The sequence below is a fragment of the Diabrotica virgifera genome, chromosome 7 (assembly GCF_917563875.1).
Source record: "Diabrotica virgifera virgifera chromosome 7, PGI_DIABVI_V3a".
In the NCBI taxonomy this organism is placed as follows: domain Eukaryota; kingdom Metazoa; phylum Arthropoda; class Insecta; order Coleoptera; family Chrysomelidae; genus Diabrotica; species Diabrotica virgifera.
Genome location: NC_065449.1, coordinates 207,140,197 through 207,167,303, shown reverse-complemented (window position 1 = coordinate 207,167,303; position 27,107 = coordinate 207,140,197). Strand labels below are relative to the sequence as shown.

The 27,107-nt window shown below is 34.5% G+C and overlaps 1 protein-coding gene across 3 annotated transcripts in view; it reads right to left on the bottom strand.

Annotated features, from left to right (window-relative positions):
• Nucleotides 1-27,107, bottom strand: part of LOC114326239 (serine/arginine repetitive matrix protein 2) — a 78,696-nt gene that overhangs the window by 26,646 nt on the left and 24,943 nt on the right. For all 3 annotated transcript variants that reach the window (XM_028274538.1, XM_028274541.1, XM_028274539.2), the window contains exons 6-8: nt 25,197-25,420; nt 17,856-18,183; nt 15,766-16,027 (exon numbers count right to left, since the gene is read on the bottom strand). In XM_028274538.1, the coding sequence (XP_028130339.1) occupies nt 15,766-16,027; nt 17,856-18,183; nt 25,197-25,420 (814 nt within the window). The remainder of the gene's footprint in view (nt 1-15,765; nt 16,028-17,855; nt 18,184-25,196; nt 25,421-27,107) is intronic.

Below are 27,107 nucleotides of genomic sequence, written 5' to 3'. Positions count from 1 at the left end.
TACTGAAAGTAGGTAAGTTAGTATGAGCCTTCTAAAATAGCATAAGCTATGTTTTGGGTTTCAAATATGCAATAAATAACACCCTCAGCGCCAGTGTATCCTTTTAGATATACACTGTCCTCAACGCTGTGTACCGAAAAAGATACACATGGCTCGTTGTGTTCGATCTGTTGTGTCACCTAAAAGGACACACTTTCTTAAGTTTTTATATATAGAGAATAATGCTATGGCCTGAGCTAATTTCCTGGTATAACTGGGTTTGGCCTTACGACATGAAAAGATAGGTTGTATGTAACTAGAAATTCGTATGAAAAATGTTGCCATGTATGGGCCAAAACAACTTGCTCCAACTCATTATGCAGGGAAAGATTCAAGGAAAAAGAAGCATAGGGAGACGCAGAATATCGTGGCTGTGCAACCTGAGAGAATGGTACAGATGTACATCAAACGAACTTTTCAGAGCAGCCGTCTCCAAAGTCCTAATAGCTAAGATGTATTGTCAGAGAAATAGCAAATAATCCCAAAAAAGTGCACCAAAATTGAGAGATGAGGTGGAAAGACAGTTTGGAAAAAGATGTAACCCTGAAACAATTAGAGGGATTCTTTATTAATATTCTCCTTTAAAAGTTTATATCATTTTAGCTGATATCAAAATCGTACACAAAATAATTAAAGGATTATTGTTATTTAAGTATGGTATATTTGAAACCCAAAACATAGCTTATGCTATTTTAGAGGACTTACTTTTGCTAGTAACTTACTTTCAGTATGTAATTTTTTTCTAATATTGAGTAGCGACTGTATCACAAGCTAGTTTTATTGAGTAGCGAATGTATCATTTCAGAATTGAGGCTGTGAGTCACTGTAGGTGCAGTACAATAATTTTGCTTATACAAATTATCAGTAATAATATTTATTTACATCAAAATAAAAATTCCATCACACATAATGATGTCTAACAGCTGATTGTAATTTGTCTTTATTGCTTAATTCTCTGACCAATACGAACACAGATATTACGTGGGTAGTTCTAACCAATAAAATCGTGGAATTCATAGCGGTTATTAACGGCTCGTCCTTAAGGTATCTTGTCGGGTCTGTATGGAGACTGAAAAGTTGTAAAACAGTGCTTTGAAAAACAAAAAAAAAAACATTTGAGTTTTCCATTTCGAATCATCAAAAATTTATCTGGACGTTCTTAAGTAATTTATAGTTTGATATTATGGGCTCCTCAGGTTGGTGGACTGTACACTATTAAAGGATCTTTTAAATACAGATGAGAAAGAAGACAAAGGTACTAACAGGATGTTTATTCACGTAAAAAATCTGGTAGGACAATATTCTTCATACAAGTCGTCATAGTAGAAATCACCTGCTAACATATGTAGGAAGATACAAACATCGCAATTATCTTCTGAGCATGAGATTTCAGGTTTGAGAAACTTGATTTTGATACATCCTTATAGAAACTGGTTAACCAAAAGACGAATTATTATTTAGACATATCTTGACGAAAAATAAACTTCTGCCCTAAGCAGGAAACCCATTATGAACGCCCGGCTAGGCACAGCCCGGCACGGCATCGGAAAAATGATCATTTGCCATGGAGAGCTCGTCGGAAGAAGAGGTTATAATAGTAAGTGCAATTTGTGCTGAGATTGAAATAGACGAAAATGCAAAATTCCGACGGAAAAATCGGTTTTGGGTGCACTAAATATTAAAAAAAAAAGAAGAGTTTCATCATTTTTTCCCGCATTTGTTCAAAGATGATGCAAAAATTTTTCAAATATTTTTGAATGTCTCGAACCAAATTTATTGAAATTGCCTCGTCAATTTGAAAATGGGCTGGCAATACAATTCCAGGTAGTCAAGTAGAGGACATCACTCTGTGAACCAGTAACTGCTATAGCCAAAATAAAAATATAAGTGCTACTTTTGGATACCATACGTACCCTCTCAAATAAAGACGATGACAAAAAAGTTTTTAGTGAAAGGGCACATACATATCGAAGCAGACAGTGTTCAGGCTTTGATCGAAAAAAAAAAATGAAAGAAACTCTAAAATTTGACCATTTTAACACCATGGGACTGGCAAGAGCCTAGTTATGCAAACATCAGCAGGAACTTGCAGATTTTAAAAACTTCAAAAAACGCTGTTAGATAAGAAACCGTCACCTAATCCTTCTTTTTTAAGTACAAAAAATAATGTTAACAAAGAGCTTGTTCTGCTGTCAACATGTGTTTTCCTACAAGTCCACCACATTGGAAAGCTTTTTTATAAAACCGATTTCAATGATAAAAATCTGTATGAGGTGGATTTAATGAGGTATAGAAGGCAACAAGTAACGTTTACAGCACAAATAAATCGGCTCAATAAACCCATTATCAATCATAAAACAAAAGCACAGTGACTTAATTCCACTATTGCTCTTTATTCCTGCGGTTTGTCATGCTTTTTGACAAAATTTAACACATAGAAATGAAGCCACAAACGATTACCACCAAGGAGATGAAGACGATGGCCTCTAACAATTTTGAGCCTTGTCGTCTATAATTGTACTGAATTATTATATTATATTATTTGTCTCTAATAAAATAATAGTATAAAATAATAACAGTTTAACACGTTTGTCTTGTTTATTTCGTAGGGACCTTAACATGCAATGTCACATTATTTAAAAAAGTGGTTAGAGGTAAACAACACTATGTCCAACTATAAATTTAAAAAAAAATTTTATAATGAAATGTAAACTGCAGGTGTACAACACTTCATAGAGGGAAAACCGATTATACATACGACAAAAATAATATACTAATCTTGGTTAAATATAATAAACATTCGAATATTTACTGATTACAAATTTAAAAAATGTTAAAACTACTCTCCTGAAAAAGTAGAAAAATGGACATAGTGTCCTTTACCTCCGGGGTACAGTTTTATACTTCCATATTTCAAAACAAACAATGCGTTTTCAATTAAAAAAATCAACACATGTCTGCTTACTACCAACAATTACGACGCATAGGCCGTTCAACTTCAACGGATTTTATTCTCCTCGGAGAATTTCGGCCGTTCCGTTTGCGTGCTGGACTATGCCGGGCCGAGCTGGCCGCTCATAATGGGTTAAGTTGCATTTAAATCTATACAAATGAATTTGGTCTCTACTGTGCCGTGCCGGGCGTTCATAATGGGTTTCCTACTTTAGAGTGAGCGAGTGCAAACAACAACTGATCCATAATCTTTGATAATATAGATATATTTAGATGATTTTCTTTACAAAAATATTGAGAAAATATGAAGTTATCTCGCAATATTAATAAGAAGTGTAGGAAACAAAGGTTGAACCTCGCAAAATGGACACAAGTCCGGTTTTATTTTTTTCTGGTATATCACGGCGTGCTTATTATGAGACTAACTTTTTCTTAAAAAATTTCGCCCCGGAACCCCCCTTTTCATCACCTTAAAGGGAGTCATTTGTGGTTTTTCCGAAACGTAGCCCTTCCTGTACGTTTTGCAAAAATTTACTTAATAGTAAAATGAAGAGGACTATATTTCCTACTATTTATTTCCGACAGCATAAATATGTCTATCACCCACCGTTTAGCGGGGGTGGCGCCCCAAAGTTGACAAGATTTTAAAAAAGATGATAAAAGGAGAATTAATAAAGAAAATAATCAAAAATTGATTTTGGGCCACCACTGTGGCTGTAGGGTGCAAAGAAAGTAAAACATGCATAGGTCATAATGTGTAGTAGACAGTGTGTTCTTTTATTTTCCATAAGTACGTTATCAAAAAAATGAATAGGTGACGAAAAAAAAAAAAAAGAAAAACTAAAGCCCGCCAAAGCATTTCTGAGGTTTACGGCACCACTGTGCCGTAACGGTTGCTCATACGAAAAAATGCATAGGAGCGTATTTGTAGAGAAAATATTGGTCTTTAATTCTGTATAAGTTTGGTTTAAAAAAATGCATAGGTAATGAGAAAATCGTAAAAACATGCTCGCCATGGGATATGAGTAGTTTCCGCAGGGATGTTGCAATAACCATATATATTTATGAAAAACCCTATTGATGGAGCATACGCCCATATGGGTCAAAAAGCAAAAAAAATTTTTTTTTTCAACACCCGATTTTTTTATTTTTTTTGGTTACAGGGGTTGCATCAAGAAATCGCTTTTGGTGTCTATGCATGAATAATAAGAACGTGCACAAAATGATATATGAATCATTTTAATAAAGGGAAGGTGTGTGAAGGATTCCAAGGAAATCACTTTCTTTATTTCTCCTTTTTTTTTTGGGTGGTTCCGGGGAAAAAATGGGTATGTATTATACAAATTTGTAAATAACACCAGTACATGGATAATCGCTGAAAGTTTTTTACTCTAGCACAGCGGTTCTCAATCTGTGGTACATGTACCACTGGTGGTACATTTCATTTTTTGAGGTGGTACACAAAACGCAAAAATAGCCAAAATCATCATCACTATTATAGTTAATTAGATCACTTAGTTAGATATGTATTTCAGTTAGGTGGTACCAAAAATAATAAAAAGTATTTGGTGGTACATGATACAAAAAGATTGAGAACCGCTGCTCTAGCATAAGCGGTTCAGATGGTATAAAAATGGTTTTTTTTAAATGTAACACCCTGTAATTAAAAAATGGACAAATACCCTTAAATGAAACCCATACCAAAAAATCAGCCACTTATTTGTTATTAATTGCCGCAGGGTTTCTTCTTGATTTCCATTACAAGGGAAAAATATATATTTTTTAAAAACATCTTTTTTAAAAAGTTGTCAACTTTGGGGCGCCCACTCCGCTAAACTATGGGTGATAGACATATACTGTCCGGAAATAAATAGTAGGAAATATAGTCATCTTCATTTTGCTATTTAGTAATTTTTTTGCAAAACGTACAGGAAGGGCTACCTTTCGCAAAAACCACAAATGACCCCCTTTAAGGGGATGAGAAGGCGGATTCCGGGGCGAAATTTTTTAAGAAAAAGTTAGTCTCATAATAAGCAAGCCTTGATATACCAGAAAAAAAAATAAAACCGGACTTGTGTCCATTTTGCGAGGTTCAACCTCTGTTTCCTACACTAAAGATGTAATGTTTGTTCCTAATAAAATGCTAGAAGGTGTTGCAAAATAAGATGAAACAACACAACTATGGGTGTAACACGTTGGCATTTTTTAGAAAATATTGATACAATAATTCCGTAGAATTAGACCTATTGTACAGGATTATCAGCATCCAAAATAAGAGCAACACATATCCATTTAATTTTTATATGTCTTACAAAATAAACATCACGTTTGTTGTTAAATAATGAGGTGACACCGATTTCTCAATACAAGTGCACCTAGTTTTCAATAACGCTGTATCAACACTTTTCTATTTTATTTTATTTATTTATTAATATTACGGGAAAACCCCATTAACAGTTACAATTAACAAATAGTAAAATGTAAGATGTATGTAATAGATTGAGAAAAAAAATATAATCAAAAAACAACAAAAATAATTCAACCTGCAACAATGTTCAAACAACCAACAATTAACATTACAACCCTAAATTTATAATTACAAGTTTTACACTAAACTGAAGTATTAATTATTCTATGAAATTGATTCTATTAAATTGAGCCCTGAACCCACTCTCAGACATATCAAATATTTCCAAATGAAGTTGGTTAACATATCTCGAGTATCTTTCTATAGGCAAATTCATACCATAATTTGTTCGATGATAGGGTATATGAAAAGAAGAGTAGTTATGTCTCCTATTTCGTGTGACAATCTCAATGTTAACCGACTCCAACAATTCAGCACTATCAATTTTCCCTGTAACAATTTTATGCAAAAAATTTAATCCAGCACAGATTCTCCTTTCTGAAAGTGTTTTCAAATTCAGTTGTTTTTCCAGAATTGAATAATTATGATCAGAGATCCCAATATATAATTTGAATCCACAAAATCGTAGAAACTTATGCTGAACCTTTTCTACAGTATATTTATGGACAGCTTGGTAAGGAGACCACACCACTGATCCATACTCAAGTTTAGATCTGACTAATGAAGAGTAAAGGCTTCTGACAGTGTCAACAGAAAAATGTCTACAATTTCTCACGATGAAACCCAACATTTTGGATGACTGTATTGTGACAGAGTTAATATGATCGACAAATGTTAAATTTTTGTCGAAAATTACTCCCAAGTCTTTTATTTTTGATACCGTTTTTAATGGTTGCCCACACAGTTCGTAAGAAGTGTCATATTTTCTGGAACCCTTAAAAAAACTAATTAGACAACATTTTGATATATTTAGGTTTAATTTATTAATGTGACACCACTGCGTTAATCTGTCAAGATCGTCCTGTAGCAGTTGTTGATCAGTTTGGCAATTCATTATTCTGTAGGCTTTGAAATCATCAGCAAAAGCGAGACCTTCACTGTTTTCAAAACAATCAAAAATTGAGTCCACAAACAGATTGAAAAACATTGGGGAACAGTGCCCCCCTTGGGGAACACCAGAAGTTACACATATTGCATCCGATTTAAAAGCACCTATTTTGACCATCTGTCTACGCTCTGACAATAAACTTTTGATCCAACCTACAGCCGAAACATCAAACCCTATATCAAATAATCTCCTGAGAAAAATATTATGGTCTACTTGATCGAAAGCCTTTGAAAAATCTGTGTAAACTGCATCAACTTGCTTGAATTCTTCCATAGCTTTAATTATTTTTGATTGATATGGTAACAGATTAGTTAGAGTTGAACGACCTGAACAGAAGCCATGTTGATTCTTATTTATTAGCCCACGACACATCCAGTTTAATTGGTCGCTGATAATACTGTCAAACAATTTTGGAAGTGATGATTGAATGCATACACTCCTGTAGTTCGTAACATCGTTTTTGTTCCCACTTTTAAAGATGGGCGTGATAAAACTATCCTTCCATTTTTCAGGAAAAATTGAGGATCTTAAAGACTTATTAAATAATAAACTTAGTGGAACCACAAGGGTACATACACAATATCTTAACAGGCTACTTGGAACACCGTCGGGACCAAGGGTATTTTTACTAGGTAAAAGAGATATTTTTTCATATATTTCTTTTGTAGAAATATCCGAAAACTTATAGTGTTGGTAAATATTTGTGGGTGTACCAAGGTCTAGTTTGTTCTCTGGGTTACTTGGGGTGTACACTGTTTGGAAGTACTTTTTGAACAAATCAACAATCTCTTGCCCATCATTTGCTTTATCCTCACCGTATATTATTGTTTGGGGAAGAGAATGGTTGGTCTTTAAGTCCTTTATGTACCTCCAAAAGTATCTAGGATTTGATTTGAATTCTATATCCATCAATGAGATATACTGAGACCAACAAACCTCCCGAACTTTTTTGCATTCTGAACGCAGTCTAGTAAAAATATTGAGGTCAGCCTGAGATCTGGACTGAGTATAGGTGTAGTGTGCTCTCCTTTTTTGAGAAATAAGCTGTCTTAGTTCACTTGAAAACCACCTAGGATAAGTGCTGGTTTGGTATTTTTTCACAGGTACAAATGAAGCAATACCAACAGCTAAAATTTCATAGAAGTAATCAACAGCTAAATCTAAATCAAGACGAGACAAACACTGCTCCCAGTTAATTCCAGTTAAAAAATTATTTAAACCCACATAATTGGCGTTATTGAAATCATAGTACAGATCCTGGCAGAAGAGGCTGTCGTCTACCTGTTTTTTGTGAATATTTCTTAAACTACACTCATAACTAGCATAATGTAAACTGCTGTTTAGAATAGAGTCATTTCCTAACAATACCTCAACACTTTTATCGTTTGTGAACATAAGATCCAAGAAAATATTTCTGCTGTTAGGAATACTTATCCTTTGAAATAACTGAAGAAAACCAAAAGTTTGGGCAATATGGATAGCTGAAGAAGTTCCAGGACACACAACCTGCAAACCATATTCATCGTTTGACCATATAGCTTCGGGAAGATTATAATCTCCAAAAATATAAAAATATTGTCCTGGAAATCTTTGTAGAACATCCTCTACTGTTTCACAATGAGAGGTGTATACTAATCCCGGCATGTTTGGTGGAATATAAACTCCTGAAATGATAAATTTTGATGCATTGTACTCACATGAAATAAACAATTGTTCCACGTTCTGATGTGATATGTTTATCATTTGGGACCGAATAGATCTTCTGACGTAGATGAGTACACCACCACCACTCAATTTTTGGCTTGTCAAGATTGACCTATCACTAAGATATAAGTTAAAATCTACACATTCTAGTTCACTGTCCAAAAAATCACTATTTAGGTTACTTTCAACTAAAATTATAATATCATACAAGCAACTACTCACAGCCAGTTTAAGACGGTCTATTTTGGTTCGCAGACCGCTGACATTTTGGTAATATATTGTTAATGGGGTGGTTAAAAGTTTTCCTGGGTAATCTGCCTTTTGGGTATTAAGGAAGGGACGCCTTTAATATGTTTTATGATCAAATCCTCACCTTCATTATTTCTCTGTGTTAGCTCCTCTTTAACCGCTTTGTATGCATCCTGTTGCATTTTTGTGTAATCATACGCTATTTTGTAGGAACATGACTCCATTTGTAGCTTCTTTCTAGAACGAAGAGCTTTATGTATAACTTCAGAGTTGTTGCAAATAATCTTAAGTGGTCTTTTCTTCCCATCATTCTTTTTCCCTACACGGACAACTTTGACTATTGCACTCTTGTCATTCTCACATCCCAACTTCTTAAAGATATCTATTGCTATATTGGTATCATATGCTATTTTATCTTCTAGCTTTGTATCTACAGACTCTTGAACATTATACACCATAAGGTTTTTAGAGCGTACAAATCGTTCATGGGCCTCGTAAAGTACTTCCTCTGTATTTAGCATTGGGGACGATTTTAACTGCTTGATCTCTTTTTTAAGGCCAGCCACCTCTTGCTGGAGCTCCTGGACTTTTCTGACCACCATGGGCGCTGACTTAAAAGCAGTACGACATTCCACACAAAGATATATAAGGTTCCTTTTTTGTAACACCACAGCCCTCACTTCTGAGCTGGAAAGGCCAGAACATCCTTCTGACAAGTGGAACACAACCCGGCAGCAATCGCAGTATAAAGGTTTCTCCTCACCATCAATGGAGTGATTGCATAATGCACACAAATCTAAAGGCATGGTTAACCTCACTTTATGAAATCACAATGTGCAAAACCGTCAGTTATTTATTTATTCACTAACAAGTACTTCCAGACAGCCTTTCTAACTTCAGTATCCACTATTGGTTCATTTTATTTAATTAAAACTCAAAATTAACATGAGCAAAAATAAACAACAACCCATTCAACATAACCTCACTCTCAACTTTCTAGTTTATTTATAGTTACATCAAAACATCGCGGATCATTCCATTTCATTCTTTAATCAATCATCATTCGTGATTCAGATACATGATTAGATAGTTATACCTCAAGCCCACCAACTCGTTACAGATATTTAGAAGTGATCAATAAATATAGTATGAGTAAATAGTGTTTTACCAAATCAACCCTCTCCTCAGGGTAACTACCCCGTAACATATGGAGCTCTATTATACTATAATTTAAAAAATTATCGAAATCCACTCAACGGTTCAGAACAAATATAGCTTCAAATTTACTATACAATTTTGGAGAGGAGTGTATTGTTATAATAATTGTTTTGTTTGACTTAATTGCGATTTTTTTCTCATTACCTTATCTATTGTGGGTGATAAGATATAGCTGGTGGCCAACTTTGTAGACAAAAGAGACACTCTATATTAGACAGAGAATAAAGAAACGTATTACCGGGTGTCCACTTATATTTTCCCCTATTTTAACTGCCTATAACTTGTAAACTGCTCAATATGCGGTTTTCGCTGAAATGTTTTATTTCAGTAAAAGTTTTGTCTGAATGGACTGAGTTTTTTATATTGCTTTCAATTACGAAAAAAAATGGCGGATTTTTGAAAAAAAGCTTTATTGACTTTTTTTTAATGGAACACCCAGTATATTTTTTGTAAATTGAAAGAACGGTCATTCACCTATCCAGCGATATAAATTTTTTTAAAATCGGTTGTCAAATGACTGAGTAATTAATTTTTAAAATAAGAGGTGCAACGTGGATATCACATAACTAAACAAATTGATATTACGTTATGTGGTTTCCACATTGCATCTCTCATTTTAAAAATTAATTGCTGTCATTTGACAACCGATTTTAAAAAACTTTATATCGCCTGATAGGTGAATGACCGTTCTTTCAATTTACAAAAAAATATACTGGGTGTCTCAATAAAAAAAGTTAACAACGTTTTTTTAAAAAATCCGCCATTTTTTATTTAAAAGCGATATAAAAAATTCAATCCATTCAAACAAAACTTTTACTAAAATAAAACGTTTCAGCGAAAACAGCATATTTCTATCTTGAGTCGTTTAGAAGTTATAGGCAGTTAAAATGGGGGAAAATATAAGTGGACACCCGGTATAATACTCATAAGAAAGTTGTTTTAAGTTTAATATTAAAATAGTTGTAATTTAGACAAAACCATTCTTCTTCTTCTAGTGCCTACTCCACTAATGAAGGTTGGCTATAACCATTGCAAACTCGTCTCCATTTTCTGTTTCTCTTAAAGTCGTTTGCATGTTTAACCCGGTCCAGTGGCGATTGTTTGTCAGCCAGGATATTTCTTGTCTACCAGGCCCCCCTTTTCCTTCGATTTTACCCTTCATAATTCACTGTAACAGCTCGTACTTATGATTTCTAAGTATGTCCCAAATTTGTGGCCCAAATATGCTGTTTTTCTCCTTTTAATGGTGGTCAAAAGTTCTCCTGTTTCTTCTCATTCTGTGCAACACCATTTCATTTGTAATACGATTGATCCACAGTATTTTAAAAATTCTCGTAAAAAGCCACTTCTTAAAAGCTTCCAGCTTTCTCATTAAGTCAACATTAACAGTCTAAGCTTCGGCACCATAAAGAAGAATGGAGTTGATAAATCATCTTACCATCTGATATCGGATTTGCAGGTTGAGTCTTTGCTTACTCAGAAAGTACCCCGCACAAACCTTATGGAAATTAGGTCCCAGTGGATTTCGTTCATACTTTGGAAAAATACTCTTTGACGCATCCTGATAAAAAGTTCTACTAGGCACAACTCAATCGTATGAAGGACTTTCAAGATATAGATAGAGGCACAAACTCGGAAAATTATAAGATTTACTGGGTATTCCAATTCCCTGAGTTACTGGGTATCTGGCAACATGTAGAAGTTTGGATCAAGGAAAAGTACTAAGTAGTAGTCTAGGATTTTTTCCTGGCTATTCAATGGCGGACCTTTCCTTAACGGATGTCATTTTCTAGAGTTTCGAGGGTTTTCGGCATTAAATTGATATAAACAGATTATTCAAGGGTTTTTGGGATCGCTAAACACGAATATGCCATCAGGATTGACCTCTGGAGGATGTGGTGGCCAGGGCCACTGCGAGGGACGTCATCTTCTAGAATTTCGATGGTTTTCGGCATTTAATTGATGCAAATGAATTACTGGAGGGTTTTTTGAGGTTGCCAAACACGAATATGCCACCAGAACCGACTACCGGAGCATTTGGTTTCCTAGGTGGATCCTGTGGATAAGGGGCTCCTGGAGTTTCGAGGGTCTTTGGTACTAAAGTAATGCAAACGGATTAGTTATAGGTTTTTGGGGTTGCTGAATACGAATACGTGATCAGCACAGACACAGGAGCAACTGGTGCCTAAGACAGGTTATCTTCTGGAGTTAAGGAGGAATCAAATGGATAACTCTTAGGTTTTTAACTCCAGAAGATAACCTGTCTTAGGCACCAGGTGCTCCTGTGTCTGTGCTGATCACGTATTCGTGTTCAGTAACCCCAAAAACCTATAACTAATCCGTTTGCATTAATGTAGTACTAAAGAATCTCGAAACTCGAGGAGCGCCTTTCATTGACCTTGGAAACCAGGTGTTCCGGGAGTCGGTTCTGGTGGCATACTCGTGTTTAGCGACCTCAAAAAACCCTCCAGTAATTCATTTGCATCAATTAAATGCCGAAAAACATCGAAACTCTGGAAGATGACGTCCCTTGCAGTGGTCCTGGCCACCACGTCCTCCGGAGGTCAATTCTGATGGAATATTCTTGTCAAAAACCCATGAGTAATCTGTTTATATCAATTTAATGCCGACAACCCTCGAAACTCTAGAAGATGACGTCCGTTGAAGGTCAAGGTCAAAGTAAAGGTCGCCATTGGCTAGCCAGGAAAAAATCCTAGACTACTAGTACTTTTCCTTGATCCAAACTTCTACATGTTGCCAGATAACCAGTAACTCAGGGAAGTGGAATACCCAGTAAATCTTATAATTTTCCGAGTTTGTGTCTCTATATCTTGAAAATCCTCCATACGATCGAGATGTGTAAGAATAATGTGATTATTATGTATCTATTCAAAATATCACTCTTTGCAAGTAAATTGCAACTATAGCCTTAGGTAGTAACGTGAACTGTTCTAAAATTAGTTTATTTTAATACAGTGGAGTCCCGATATAACGAACCCCGATGTAAAGAATTCCCCGATATAACGAATTTTTTCAACTTTACTAAAGCAAAATGGGAAAAATTCTCTGAAACATTGGATCAAGAAGTTTCCCAGCTAGAACCTTGCCCTGATTCATACGATAAATTTGTAGAAATCGTAAAGCAAGTATCACGGAAATTTATCCCTAGAGGTTGTCGAACTGAGTACATAGCGGGGCTGAATGAAGAATCTAAACCCCTACTTAAAAGATACGAACAGCTATATGAAGAAGACCCTTTCTCGGAAGCGACAAGACAGGCTGGGGAGGAAATGTTACATGCGATATCCGCCAACAGCATGGAAAGGTGGTGCAAGCTGGTCACGAGTCTGAACATGAAACAAAACAGCAGACGTGCCTGGAAGCTGATTCGGAATCTTGACAACGATCCCGCTGCTCCGGCAGTCAACATGACAGGAGTCACACCCGATCAGATAGCCCATCATCTTCTAATGAACGGTAAGACGACATCAAGAAAGAACAAGGTGAGAGTTCAACGGAATATCGACGAAGAAAGAGATGTTCTAGGTACCTCTTTTTGTCTAGAGGAGATGAGAGGCGCGATCCACCAAATGAAAGATAATAAAGCGGCTGGCCTTGACGACATACGAACAGAGCAAATAAAGAACTTTGGACTAAAAACCGTAGAGTGGCTCGTAAAAATGATGAATTGCTGCATCCGTGCATTACAAATCCCCAAAATCTGGAGGAAAGCTAGAGTGGTAGCCCTCTTAAAACCAGGGAAGGATCCGGCGGATACAAAGAGTTTTAGACCTGTATCTCTCTTGTACCACCTTTTCAAGGCCTTTGAAAGAATGATACTGAACCGGATCGCAGAATATGTGGAGACTAAAATTATTCCAGAACAAGCAGGATTCAGGCACGCAAAGTGCTGCTGCAGTCAAATTCTTTATCTCACCCAACATATTGAAGAGGGTTTTGAACGGAAGGAAATAACAGGAGTAGCGTTCATAGACCTAACTACCGCCTATGATACAGTTAACCATCAACGGCTACTCGCAAAACTCTACGAAACTACAAAGGATTTCCGACTAACAAGGTTAGTGAAATGTCTCCCCCAGAATAGACGCTTCTACGTAACGCTCCAGTCCAAGAACAGCCGGTAGAGGGACCAAAAAAATGGGCTACCACAGGGAAGTGTCCTCGCGCCGATTCTATACAACATATACACCAACGACCAACCCATACATCAACAAACAAGGCAATTTATTTACGCTGATGATACAGCTGTGACAGCTCAGGGAAGAACCTTCAATGAAGTCGAAGTGAAACTGACAGATGCCCTGGGAAACTTAGCTCTATACTACGATAAAACCATCTGAAACCCAATCCCACAAAAACCCAGGTATGTGCTTTCCACCTGAGAAACAAGCATGCCCGAAGGCCGCTGAAGGTGGATGGGGCGTGGTCAGATGCTGGAACACAACAAGACGCCAAAATACCTTGGCGTCCGTCTGGATAGAACTCTGTCATACCGATACCACTGTCAAGATGTCAAGAAGAAAGTAAGTGACAGAAATAATATCATCCGCAAGCTAACTAATACAAAATGGGGAGCACAACCACACACTCTCCGCACTTCTGCCTTGGCATTATGTTTTTCGGCCGCGGAGTTTGGAGCACCAGTATGGGCAAACTCTGCTCACGCAAAGAACGTCGACGTGGCTCTAAATGAAACGGTTCGTATAATATCGTGTTGCCTGAAACCGACACCTATCGAAGAGGTATACCCCATAGCTGGAATTGCTCCACCACCTATCAGGAGGAAGGTCAAGTCAGAGGTATAACGAAAAAAGCAGGAGACGGACCGAAGACACCCTTTATATGACCACCAAACTCAGCCAAGCAGATTAAGATCTCGGAAAAGCTTCCTGAAAACATCAAGATCCATCCCCGAAGCGCCAGAGACGCGCCGAATACACATATGGCAAGCGTCAGCTACCGCGACACATTTTCCTCCCTCAGAGGAAATGGCTGCTGGACACAATTTACCGTATCCGACTTAGAAAGCGCTAAACAGACTAAGAACCGGCGTTTCACGTTGTGCTAGTAACCTGAAAAAATGGGGATACCAGGAGGACCATACCTGCGGCTGTGGCGCGGTTCAGACCAACCGGCATCTACTATCATGCACAGAGATGAGAGAGACCTGCACAGAAGAAGACTTAATTATAGCAAATGACAGAGCCATCTATGTGGCCAACCATTGGAAATACAGAATTTAAAGTTGTTGGTGTTCGAATTGTAAGTATGAATTTTTTTAAATACCCTTCAAACCTCCATAAGACTCAATGTAAAAAATACTTCTATATAATGAACTATTTCGATTTTAACCCTCGACATAACGCATTTTTACGATTTGCGGAGATAAATTAAAATCCCTGTATAATGAACACTGAGTGTAACAAACCCCTACATAAAGCACGCAACCCCTGTATTACGCATTTCTCCGTTCCAAACCTCGGTTTAGCGTAGTTGAGTATAGATAGTGGCGACTCACAGACAAGTCCACACATGAAAATAATCAGACCTGCTTACCGCCCCCCTTCCCTTGGTGAAAGGTGAGCTACATAATGTCGAAGAAGCTGTTATTAAGTGGTCTAAACAGTGCCCGGATAAAAATGTACCCATTGGAGGTCTCATGTTCCAAAGAAAAGGCTCACCAGTTCGCAGAACAATTAGGGCACGCAGACTTTCGAGCCAATAATGGCTGGTAGAATTGGTTCAAAAAGAGGCACGAAATTAGTTTAAAAAAAGTTTGTGGCGAAAGTACTGCCGTGGATGATGTAACTTGCGAAGATTGGAAAGTTAAATTGACAGACTTGACCCGTGGATACAATGCAGATGATATCTACAATGCTGATGAGACAGGGCTTTTTGACTGGGTTAAGCGATGAGAAATTCGTTATATAGAGGTTTGAATTCGGATTTAAGAACCCCTTTTTAACGAATATTGGACGTATTTAACCTCGATATAACGAACCCCATTATTGAAAAATTCCCGATATAACAATTTTTTTTCGGACCCTTCAGATTCGTTATACCGAGGTTTTACTGTAATAACAAAAAAAAAAACAAATTAACAAACCTTGGTTCTGGTGAAGCCCTTCCATAATAACCATTTTCTTTATCAAATTCTTCTTGTGCTAAACTCAAATTCATTTTCTTTTCTTCAAAATCTATATCCTGTTCCTTCCTCTTAACTGATTTTCGGAGCATTTCTTTGGCTGTGCGAAGTCCCCTCTCCCAGGCCGACTCTACGACTGGCGGTTCTACTTTACCATATGCCCTCTCGTCACGAAATTCACCTGGTACAACCGGCCTGATCATTTCGAACATTGTGTAATTTCCTAAAGAATAAATTCAATTAAAACTTTTTTGGCATAAATCCCTTAAATGCATCGTGTTGCTGTTCGGCAACATAGGTAAAGGATTGAATAAAATGTCTATTCTGATTCGAATTTGAAATAATTGCATGGCGTTGCCTGTAGTCTACATAGTGCAAATATTAAATAGTTTGGCGCTTTTTGCACAGATGGCATAAACATGCACTTCGACCCATTGAATTGTTTGGCAGCTAACCTGTAATGTCGTGAATTATTTGATGAAGTTTGTGAGTCGTATCTAGTTAAAACAACATTTATTATTGAAAAAAAAACTAGTTTGTAGGTAAGGTATATACTTTTTACTTTTATTATGCTCCCTTGTTGTTTTTACCGCATTCATGAGAAAAATGAAAAAAAACATTCTTTGTTGCCATTTTGCTACAGCGCGCACTCAAGAATCCCTGACACAGAATATTTACATCTGATTCTTTATTACAGAATGCACGGTCAGAATTATTTGTCAGAAAAGGATCTGCAGGAATGTTGGGCAAATTTTACTGGCCCGAGTAGTGAAGATGAAAGTGATTTCTCCGACACAGATACTATTGCAGACCCTGAATTTGAACCTAACTATGGCGACGAATCTGATGAAGAAATGTGCAATGGGGCTAAAGATATGGCAGAGGAGATCGACACAATAAAAAAAATATGGAAATGCTAGAAAGTGCTTGCCATCTAACGATCTTGGAGCATCCAGTAATGCAGAGTCAAAATTTCCGTCTTTATCATGATAATTATTATACAGGTGTACCGCTGCTTGTACATAATGCTAAAAGGGGAATATTATCATTGGGAACAGTTCAAAGGCAACGGATACCATATTGAAAATTACCAACACATACGGATATGAAGAATTTCCTCGTCGTGACAGTCATGAATATACTGTAACAGTTGACGGCGTAGATATCTCATCTACAATATGGAAAGATAATAAAAATGTCGTCTTGCTTTCCACTTTTGCAGGTATATCTCCTATATACAAAATAAAATGTTTAGATAAGACTGCGAAAAAATCTATCGAAGTAGACTCTCCCTTTGTAATTAAAGAATATAACCGCCATATGAGAGGGGTTGATCTCATCTACAGCCATATTGGAAGATACAAAATTTCTATGAAAAGTAGGAAATGGTACCTCCGGCTATTTTATCACTTACTTGATTTAACAGTTGCCAATTCCTGGATACTCCATAAAAGAGCGACGGTTGCTAAGAGCCCACAGGCAAAGCTTTTAACACAAGCAGCTTTTCGCACAGAATTTGCAGTGTCTGTGCAAGATAAGCGCAACCACAGCAAAAAGAAGGAGACCAAGTACATTGGAAGCTGACATCCAAGACAAGAAAAAGAGAGGACCAGCTCCGTACATTCCCCCCAAAGATATTAGTAGGAACCAATATGGACACTGGCCGACTATAGAAGATAACAAACAACGGTGTAAATATCCCAGTTGTAAGGAATTTTCACATACAAAATGTCAGAAATGTGGTGTGGCACTGTGTTTCAATAAAAATAATAATAATTTTCATCTAAATTAACAATGTAGATTTTATATCCTAACTTGACCTTTTATGCAAAATGTAGCATTTTGGCAAACAAACTCGTTATTGTCAAAACAAGTGTTTAAAATTTAACTTAATTTTTTTATTATTTTTTCATCATTTCTAAACTTCCGCTAAAGGCCTTTTTTGATATTTGACATCAATAAAAAAAATCATGCATTTAAGGGATAACAATCACAACAGAAAATATTTTTGATACAAAGAAAAAAAAATCAGTATTTAAACCAAGTATTACCTTTATCTGTAACGCCAGGATGTAAAAATCTACAACTTGCTCCCCATGTACATTGTCCCCTTGAAAAGAATCTACAAACTGGCCTTGGTTCCGTTTCTTCCGGCCTAACATCGTCTTCATCTGTAACTTCACCTTCTTCTAACTCTTCTCTTTGCTTCTCTTCCTTCTTTTCTTTTTCCTTCTCATCAGTCTTTTCAGTTTCATCATTTTTGGAACGTTCTTCGGTTTCATCTTTGTCCTTAATAATTTCTACTTCACACTCACCATCTTCGGCTTCAAAGTCCAGTTGCTCCTCACCCTCTTCTGGTCTGGTTTGTTTTTCTGATACCTGTAGAAAATGACACAGTCTCAATGTTTTGTATGATAAAAAATATATAAAATGTATATCAAACGTATAGAAACTGGCCTAAAAAATTATCCAAAATCATTTTGGAAGTACATAAATGATAAGCGATCTAGTCACAGCTTACCTAACTCATTATTCTATCAAGCCCAATCAGCAACAACTGGTCAAGAAATAGCTAATTTATTTATGAATTTCTTCCGAACTGTATATTCACCTAATAGCAACAACCTTTACGTACACATCCATCCATTAAATAGAAACATTAGTATGTACAAATATTTGTCCTTCAAAGATTACCATGACTGATATTTTTAACGGCATATATGAACTGCTCAATAAGCTTACTGCTGGCCCAGGTCGAGTGCCTAATTATTCAGAGAGGGGCTAAATTATGGAATAAATTAATTTTATCTAAAATGGACGAGTTTGGAGAAAAATCGCGAAACAGGTCGATTTTTATTTTTAAATTACAATTTTTTGGCATATATTTCATACTAGTGACGTCATCCATCTGGGCGTGATGACGTAATCAATGATTTTTTTAAATGGGAATAGGGGTCGTGTGGCACCTCATTTGAAACGGTGTTCAATTCTCTATTCAGTAATATAAATAATAATATCATTATTTATACAGGGTGACCAAAAAAAAATTTTTTGAATTAAATTAATTGACGCAAAAAGAAGAATGTATGTAATTTATTTAACTAAAAATACATTGTATTGCTGTCAGTAAATAAAAAAAATGCTTATTTCACAAATAAACATTTCTTTTCGCTTAAATTAAATCACAAACAGCCTCCCACCTACCACTTGGCAGTTTGAATATTTAATTTAAGCGAAGAGCAATGTTTATTTGCCAAATAAACATTATTTCCTATTTTCTGACAGTGATAGAATGTATTTTGAGTTAAATAAATTGCATACATTCTTTTTTTTTCGTCAATTAATTTAATTCAAAAATTTGTTTTTTGGCCACCCTGTATAAATAATGATATTAATGTTTATATTATTGAATAGAGAATTGAACACCCTTTCAAATGAGGTGCCACACGGCACCTATTCTCATTTAAAAAAATCATCGATTACGTCATCACGCCCAGATGAATGACGAAACTATTATGAAATATATGCCAAAAAATTGTAATTTAAAAATCAAAATCGACCTGTTTCGGGATTTTTCTCCAAAGTCGTCCATTTTAGAGAAAATTAATTTATTCCATAATTTAGCCCTTCTCTGTTTATTAAAAAAGTGTATCTGTACCCTTGTATAGCTGTGTGCTATGTTGTTTAACAGATCTCTGGAAACCTCTGTTTCCTTCTTCATGGAAAGAAAGTTATATTGTTCCTATATTTAAAAATGGTCAGAAAGACAACATTGAAAATTATTGTAGCATTTATATCCAATCTACAATCCCTAAGCTCTTTGACTGCCTTATAGCAAAGCAACTTTCTTGGTTCTGTAAAGGCTTAATATCTCAATCTCAACATGGTTTTTATAGCAAAATATTTATTGCAACAAACTTGATTTGCTATCAATCTGATATATTATCTCAAATTAAATAGGTAGATGCCATATACACAGATTTTTCCAAGGCATTTGATCATGTTGATCACCAAATACTTTTGGGCAAATTAATTAATGTAGGCTTTCATGAGAGGTTTGTTTAATCGATTAACAACTCTACATATTGTAGAAGTCAAAGAGTCAAGATAGGTTGTCATCTGTCTGACAGTATTTCAGTAACATCTGGAGTTCCTAAGGTGGCCACACTTCTCCACTTCTTTTTAATATCTTTGTTAACGACATCACTTCCTGTTTCCTAAATAGCAAATGTCTAATGTTGGCAGATGACCTGCAATTTTGCAAAGTTATAGATTGCCTAAAAGACCAAGCCCTGTTGCACGATGACTTAGACAGACTACAGAGTTGGTGCACTCAGAACAAACTCCACTTGAAAGTAAAAATATGTTGTTTCATTAGTTTTTCTCGTAAAGTCAATAGAATCGAAACAAGCTATACTATTCACAATATGCCATTGAATTATGTTTCTTTCTATTCGGGATTTGGGTGTTATTTTCGATGAACTTACTTTCTGTGACCACATAAATACTATCTCGATAAAGGCATCTAAACTTCTCGGTTTTGTTACTAGGAATGCAAGTATTTCTCCATTAATTCAACAAGATTCGTGTATTGTTGTTTAGTTAGAACTATTTTAGAATACTGCTCAGTTGTTTGGTCATCCTACTTTCAGAATGATATTGATACGTTAGAAAGAGCCCAGCATAAATTTTTGAGATATTGTGCTTACCATGTTCACAGTACTATTAGAAATCATAATTATTCCCTTATCAAACAACAATTATCTTTACCCCCACTCAAGAACCGTCGTTATATGTCAGGTAACTTTAATGTTCCAAACCAAGCTCTACGTTACCACAGATTAACCCAACACAGATGCGAAACTCTGGCGATAACTCTGGTACCGAGTTTTGGTAAACTCCTCCCACTTTGAGTTACCAAAAGGGTAGTCGCTTAGTAGCTCGCTTAGTATGTAGGCTTAAGCTTATTGTCAGTTCCTGAATAACCTCAACAGTACATGCGCTTATTGTAGTGTTAAACTGACGGGCTGATTATTGGGAATGTTTTCTATTTATCAAGTGTGTTTAAATAGTTTTGTTATATTTTAAAAAATGGTTGGATATACGTGTGTTTGTGAAGGGTGTTCATTTAAGACGGGTCAAGGAATATAATTTTTTTAGATTGCCAAAGGATGAAGTAAGGTATGTAGTGTCATTAATAAATTGATTAACTTTCTAAATACTGATTAAGCGGCATATTACTTATATCATATGAATTATATTAATCTCGAAACTTACATAAAATGGTTATTCAAGCTATGTGTGTTAGAAATAGTTCCAATAGTATTTTTTCAAGAAATATTTTGATGTGTGAAGTGTGAAAAAAATCCTGTCTTGAAAACAGTAAATTTTAGTTACTAGTAAGAATGACGACCTGTTATTGAAGATAGTCAAAATTATATTAAAAAATAAAAGAGATATTAACAAGACATTAAATTTTTATTAAAAAACATCTTATCTTATAGGAGTGAGCTATGGTTAAAAGCTACTAAAAGACAAGATTTGTTAGAGGAGGATTTAACTAGATACTTGCTACTAGAATTTTTATGCACATCTTCACGACGAAAACTCTTGTATGACAATGCTTTGCCGTCAGTTTTTACCGAATCTAAAGATATCTGCGCGAATACGTCTGAGGAGCCGCCGAAAAAAGTTCAAATATTGTCATGTAAAAAATTAGGTAAATATCAATAATTTCAATAATAAAAAGATATGATTTTTCAAATAGAACAACGCCTGCGGCAGAAAATTTACAGGTAATATCCTCTAAACAAGTTTCTATCAGCCCCAGTAAGGAAAAAGGTGGACACATTTCTACAAGAATTACAAAATATGTTTCCCAGTTATCACCTTCAGTATCATTACAAACACCAGCATCTTTTATGTGTAACTTGCCACGTGAATCTAAACTGAAATGTAAAATCAGGTTTTTACAAAGAAAACTTTTGAATAGAAAAATATGTAAAAAATAAAACGGTACAAAACAAGAGTTGGAGCAGTTTAAAAAATTATGTGACTTTCTTAATAAATCATTGGCCGAAATTGTAAAAACTCAGGCACTGTTGCAGAAAAAAGTCGCAAAGGCCAGAAGATATTCTCAGGAATACAAACAATTCGCTCTCGCATTATACTTTTTTGAACCCAAAACTTATCACTTTTTGAAAAAAATTCTTTATTGACCAATTAAACGTTGTTTATATAATTAAATTTGAGTAGATAATTAAATAACCTGAAACTTGAAAATTATTATATTAACAACACTTTATCTGGTTTTGTTCTGGAAGGCGGTACCTGGAATTCCCAAATTTCTGTCACCAAACGACTGTCACTTTTCAATACCTAGTTTACTTTCTCTTGTTTTGTTAAGGACAAAACTTTGTTTTGTTTTGTAGCTAGTTTACTTTCTCTTGTTTTGTACCTACCTAGAATTCCCAAATTACCCTATTATATTTATATCATGTTCACTTTCAAGCAACTTTTTATTATTTTTCAATATACACAGAAATTTAATAAATGACCATTTATATATAAATCTTTAACGATTGTCACTTTTCTAACAGTTAGTTAACTTTCTCTTGTTTTGTTAAGGACATACCTAGAATTTCCAAAATTACCTATTGTATTTTTATTTCCTTTTCATTTAACCCATAAATTTATTAAATGACCAATGTTTTGTCAAGTTTTGTTTTGTCTTAATTTTTAGTGTAAATATAGTAAATTTCAAATCAGGTGTAAAAGTAAGTATTATAGACCAAATGAACTATTTTGTAAATTATCAATTGTATTGGTGCAAACACCGGCACAACAACTGTGCTCCTTAGTTTCAAGGTTACCAATTTTTGTACCGGCATCATAGCATAGCTTTCGCATCTGTGTTGGGTTAATCTGTGACGTTACCACAATGTTTTCAACATTCCTTTCCACAGAAAAACCAATTGGATAGATACATGGGGCTATTAAATAATTTCGATTGTGATAAAAACTCAGTTAAAAAGATCTCTTGCTTTGTGATATTCATGCCTATTCTATAACTCATTTCGATGATAGAGTCAGGAAAATCGAATAGAAGTGGCCAAGTCGAATAGAAATAGTCAAAATCGGTATTCCATAACTCCCTCGGAATCTCTACAATCGGAATAGTGAATAGAAATGACTTAGACACCATTTACCCTGTCGAAATTAGATTTCGATATCGGAATTGTGCTTGACGCAAGCGCATTGTATTTTGTTTTGACATTTATATTTTATATCTACTAAAAATAATTTATTACTACTTATTTATCATTATTTATAGTATTTTTACCTTTTGTATCTGCTTAATTTTTAGTCTGTGGTGGTATTTACTTAGGGAATTGTATATTTAATTTAGACATGTTGTACTAGTATGCATTCAACCTAACCTTAAAATTTATTTGGCATGTGAATGCTGAATCAGCTGCATGTTTGCCAGTCACAGTGTTGTCAAACTTTTTTTGTTTATTTCTTGTACAATTTCAATCAATGACATATGGCATAATGTACAAGAAAGTTTAAAATATAAAGATAGTCTTATAGCGTTGATTGATAAATATATTATACCAGTTTACTTGTATTTGTATCAATCAACGCTTATAGAAAAGAAATTAATTATAGAAAAAACGCTTTTTCTCCTTTTATATACCGGGTGGTGAATTGGAAAACGGACCATCGGAAACTCAATGTAAAATTCTAAACTGTTGAATTCCTGCTTCCCTAATTATTTTACATCAAAAGACATGAGAAACTATTTGTAGAGGATTGAAATCTGTATTGAGAACAACTGTTACACTTGTTCTACAAATTAAACATATTCCAAAATTTGGTAAAAATGTAATCCATTTTTCAAAAGTATCGCGCCAAAGTTAGGCCATACACAGTGCAGTAATGTGTGACGGTTGCGTTCGGTCACAATGAAGTTACTACATTAACCATATTTAAGCTGTCATTATTTTTATTTTATCATTATTTATTGTTTAAAAAACAATAAAGTTAATAAGAAACCCTCAGTTGAGGAGAAGGTATTAATAATAAAGATGTTTTATCCAGTCAATATTGTGCGTACTGTCAGTTAAATAGTATCGTCTGGCCTAACTTTTACACACATACCTACTGTGGCAAATGTATTATATTTTTCAAAATTTTGGAATGTGTTTAAATCGTAGAACAATTTTTGTTTTTAATACTGATTTCAATCCTCTACAAATATTTTTTCATGATTTTGATATAAAATAATCAGGGAAGCAGGAATTCAACAGTTTAGAATTTTACATTGAGTTTCCTATGGCCCGTTTTACGATTCACCACCCGGTATATATAGTCTTTTGAGTCCCTTTTACTTTTCAGTGTCGGGACTCTTCTCCTTTTATTGGTGGTCAAAAGTTCACTGTTTCTTCCCATTCGCTGAAAAAACACTGTTTTTGGGAAAAGTTGTTTATCAGTTATTTTAGCTGGAATCAAATCTTAAGATTGTATATTATTAGTAATATCTTACATCATACAACTTATATTCATTTATATTTTTTATCTAGCAGTTTATCTTCTTTTTTATAACAATTTTGATTAACTTTGATTTAAAACCATTAATCATTTTTTGAGGTTTTTGGTCCAATATTTATTTTATTGTTTACTTTTCAAAACTTTTCTTTTTTGTTATTTCAAAACTATTTATTTTTAAAAATGTAACCGTATGTAATTGATAGTATGAAAAATTGAAGATATGGCAACGGTGTCGTATTTCAAATTTAGAACCAGTATCAGGTCACAGAACACCAATTTCGCTTGACAATGCGGAGTTGCCACCCCCTCTTGACCGCGTGAACTAGAAATTGACGATTTCGATTTAACCTGCTTACGATATGAGTTACAGAATGCCAATCCAAACACGAAAATGACGCGATAGATATCAAACATTCCGATTTTGGGTAATTACGATTCGACTTGGTCATTTCTATTCGATTTGTTAAAAGTTACAGAATATGGCCGATTATGTATGTATTATGTGTATTTTTAACTGTTAATGGGGTTATTCCGTATAATAATAAATAAATAAACATTGATAAAGACCTGATATATTAGTTTGAGCTTTTAACAGATAGGTGTTTTATGCCTGGTTGCACCAACAAATCTTAAGCTTAAGACGAGAATAAGATAAGAATTAATATAATATAATAAGAATATTATAATATAATAATAGATAATAAGGTAACAATCAAAAATTATGGTGCAACGTAAGTGACATTTAAAGCTATCCTATTTATAAGCTAAGCTGGAGCTTAAGATCTGTTGGTGTAACCAGGCATTAATCTAGTAAATATTATGGAAAATATATCAAATACCTTCTTAGGTTCTGGGGAAGCTGGTAATGGTTGTTCTTCGATATATTCTGTGCTGTTGACTTTTTTTTCTGATTTGGTACTCTTGGCATCGTCATTCTCAGAAGGTCCGCCGATTGAATCTTCTAAATCAGACACATCGGAAAGGTCATCATGGGAAATATTAATTTCTTGTTTGGGAGCATTCTGTTTTGAACGACCTTTTTCATTTTCAGACTCAATGTCACCTAATAAAAATAAAATTATCTATAAGTAACTTTATTTATACATGTTGCAATTTCGCAACATACAGGGTGGGGCATTAGTGTGACAAAGTCCAATTACTCGTTTGTCGTAAGAGATACGGAAAAAATTTTTTTGGTTAAAAGTTGGGGCACAGATAATTTAAACATCATTTTAAAATATTTTCAAATATACAGGGGCGTGCGCATTGACAGGGTGACACAAACTTGTTTTTTTAAATGGAACAACCTGTATATTTTTACATTTTTGGATTCTCCTCAATGTTTCCTTTCTTAAAATATAGGGTTTTGTAATATTATACGAGGTAGTTTAAAAGATAATTACGTTCCTTTGTTAATTTCATAGCAAAATTTACACCCTGTAGAATTGTAGTGATTTGACATTAAATTTTTATGTGATGTTTAAACGATTTTTAATATAGTCTACTATTGTTAAACATTTACATTGTTAATGAAATGTTTAATTGTAGTATAGAGGGTTGGTCGAAACTTGGAATGAGTATTTTTTAAGTTTTTTTAAATGGAACACCCTGTATTTTAGTATTGTAATAAAATGATATTTTATGGTACTTTTTTATTTCTTAAGCATTATCTATACCTAAGTGCTTTAATTTGTAAGTTATTCGTGATTCTTTAAGCCAAACATTAATTGCAACAAAAATTACGTGAAATTTTATTAGGTGGCCGTGAAAATATTCAATCAAAAATAATTTTTCGAAAACAAATTTATCATAATCTAGCCTGATCCTTAGTTTATTAATATTGGATGAGATATCCAAATAAATTCGTAGTTAAGATTGTTGGTGCGCAAAATATTAATAAAAACATACAATATCCTACCTAGTCAGCTATGACACTAAATTTGCTTAAAAATTTGACATTATACTATTTTTATAGTTCCAGTTATGTACTTTGTTTTCATTACTAATATAAATTTTTCTAATGAGGAACTGATTAATAAGATTTTAGTGCTAGTGGAGTATAACAAAAATGTGCTACTAGCAATAAGAATTTTTCATCAGAAATTCCCTGATAGACGACAACCAAGAAGAGCAACGTTTAAAAATATACTAGAACGGTTTCAACGGACTGGACACTTAGATTATGATAAATCTGATAAAACAAAAACTATTGTAAATGAAGAAAGCAGGAATTAAATGTAATCCTTAGTGTCATTGAGGATCTGCATATTTAGTACAACCGTTCTTACAATCTAAGTATCTAGTCTGTTGAGACCGTTTTAGTAAACTTTAAAGTTTCTCTTCTTGGTTGTCGTCTATCAGGGAATTGCTGATGATAAATTTTTATTGCAAGTAGCTCATTTTTGTTATACTCTCCTAACACAAAGCCATTTTAATCAGTTCCTCATTAGAAAAATTAATATTAGTAATAGTGAAACTGAAACTATATAAATAGTATAATGTCAAATGTTTAAGCAAATTTTGTGTCATAGCCAACCAGGGAGAATTTTGTATGTTTGATTAATATTTTAAGCACCAACAACCTTAACTACGAATGTATGTGGATATCTCATCCAATATTAATAAATTAAGGATCAGACCAGATTATTATGTATTTTATTTCGAAAAATTATTTTTGATTGGATATTTTCACGGCCACCTAATAAAATTTCACGTAATTTTTATTGCAATTAATGTTTGGCTTAAAGAAT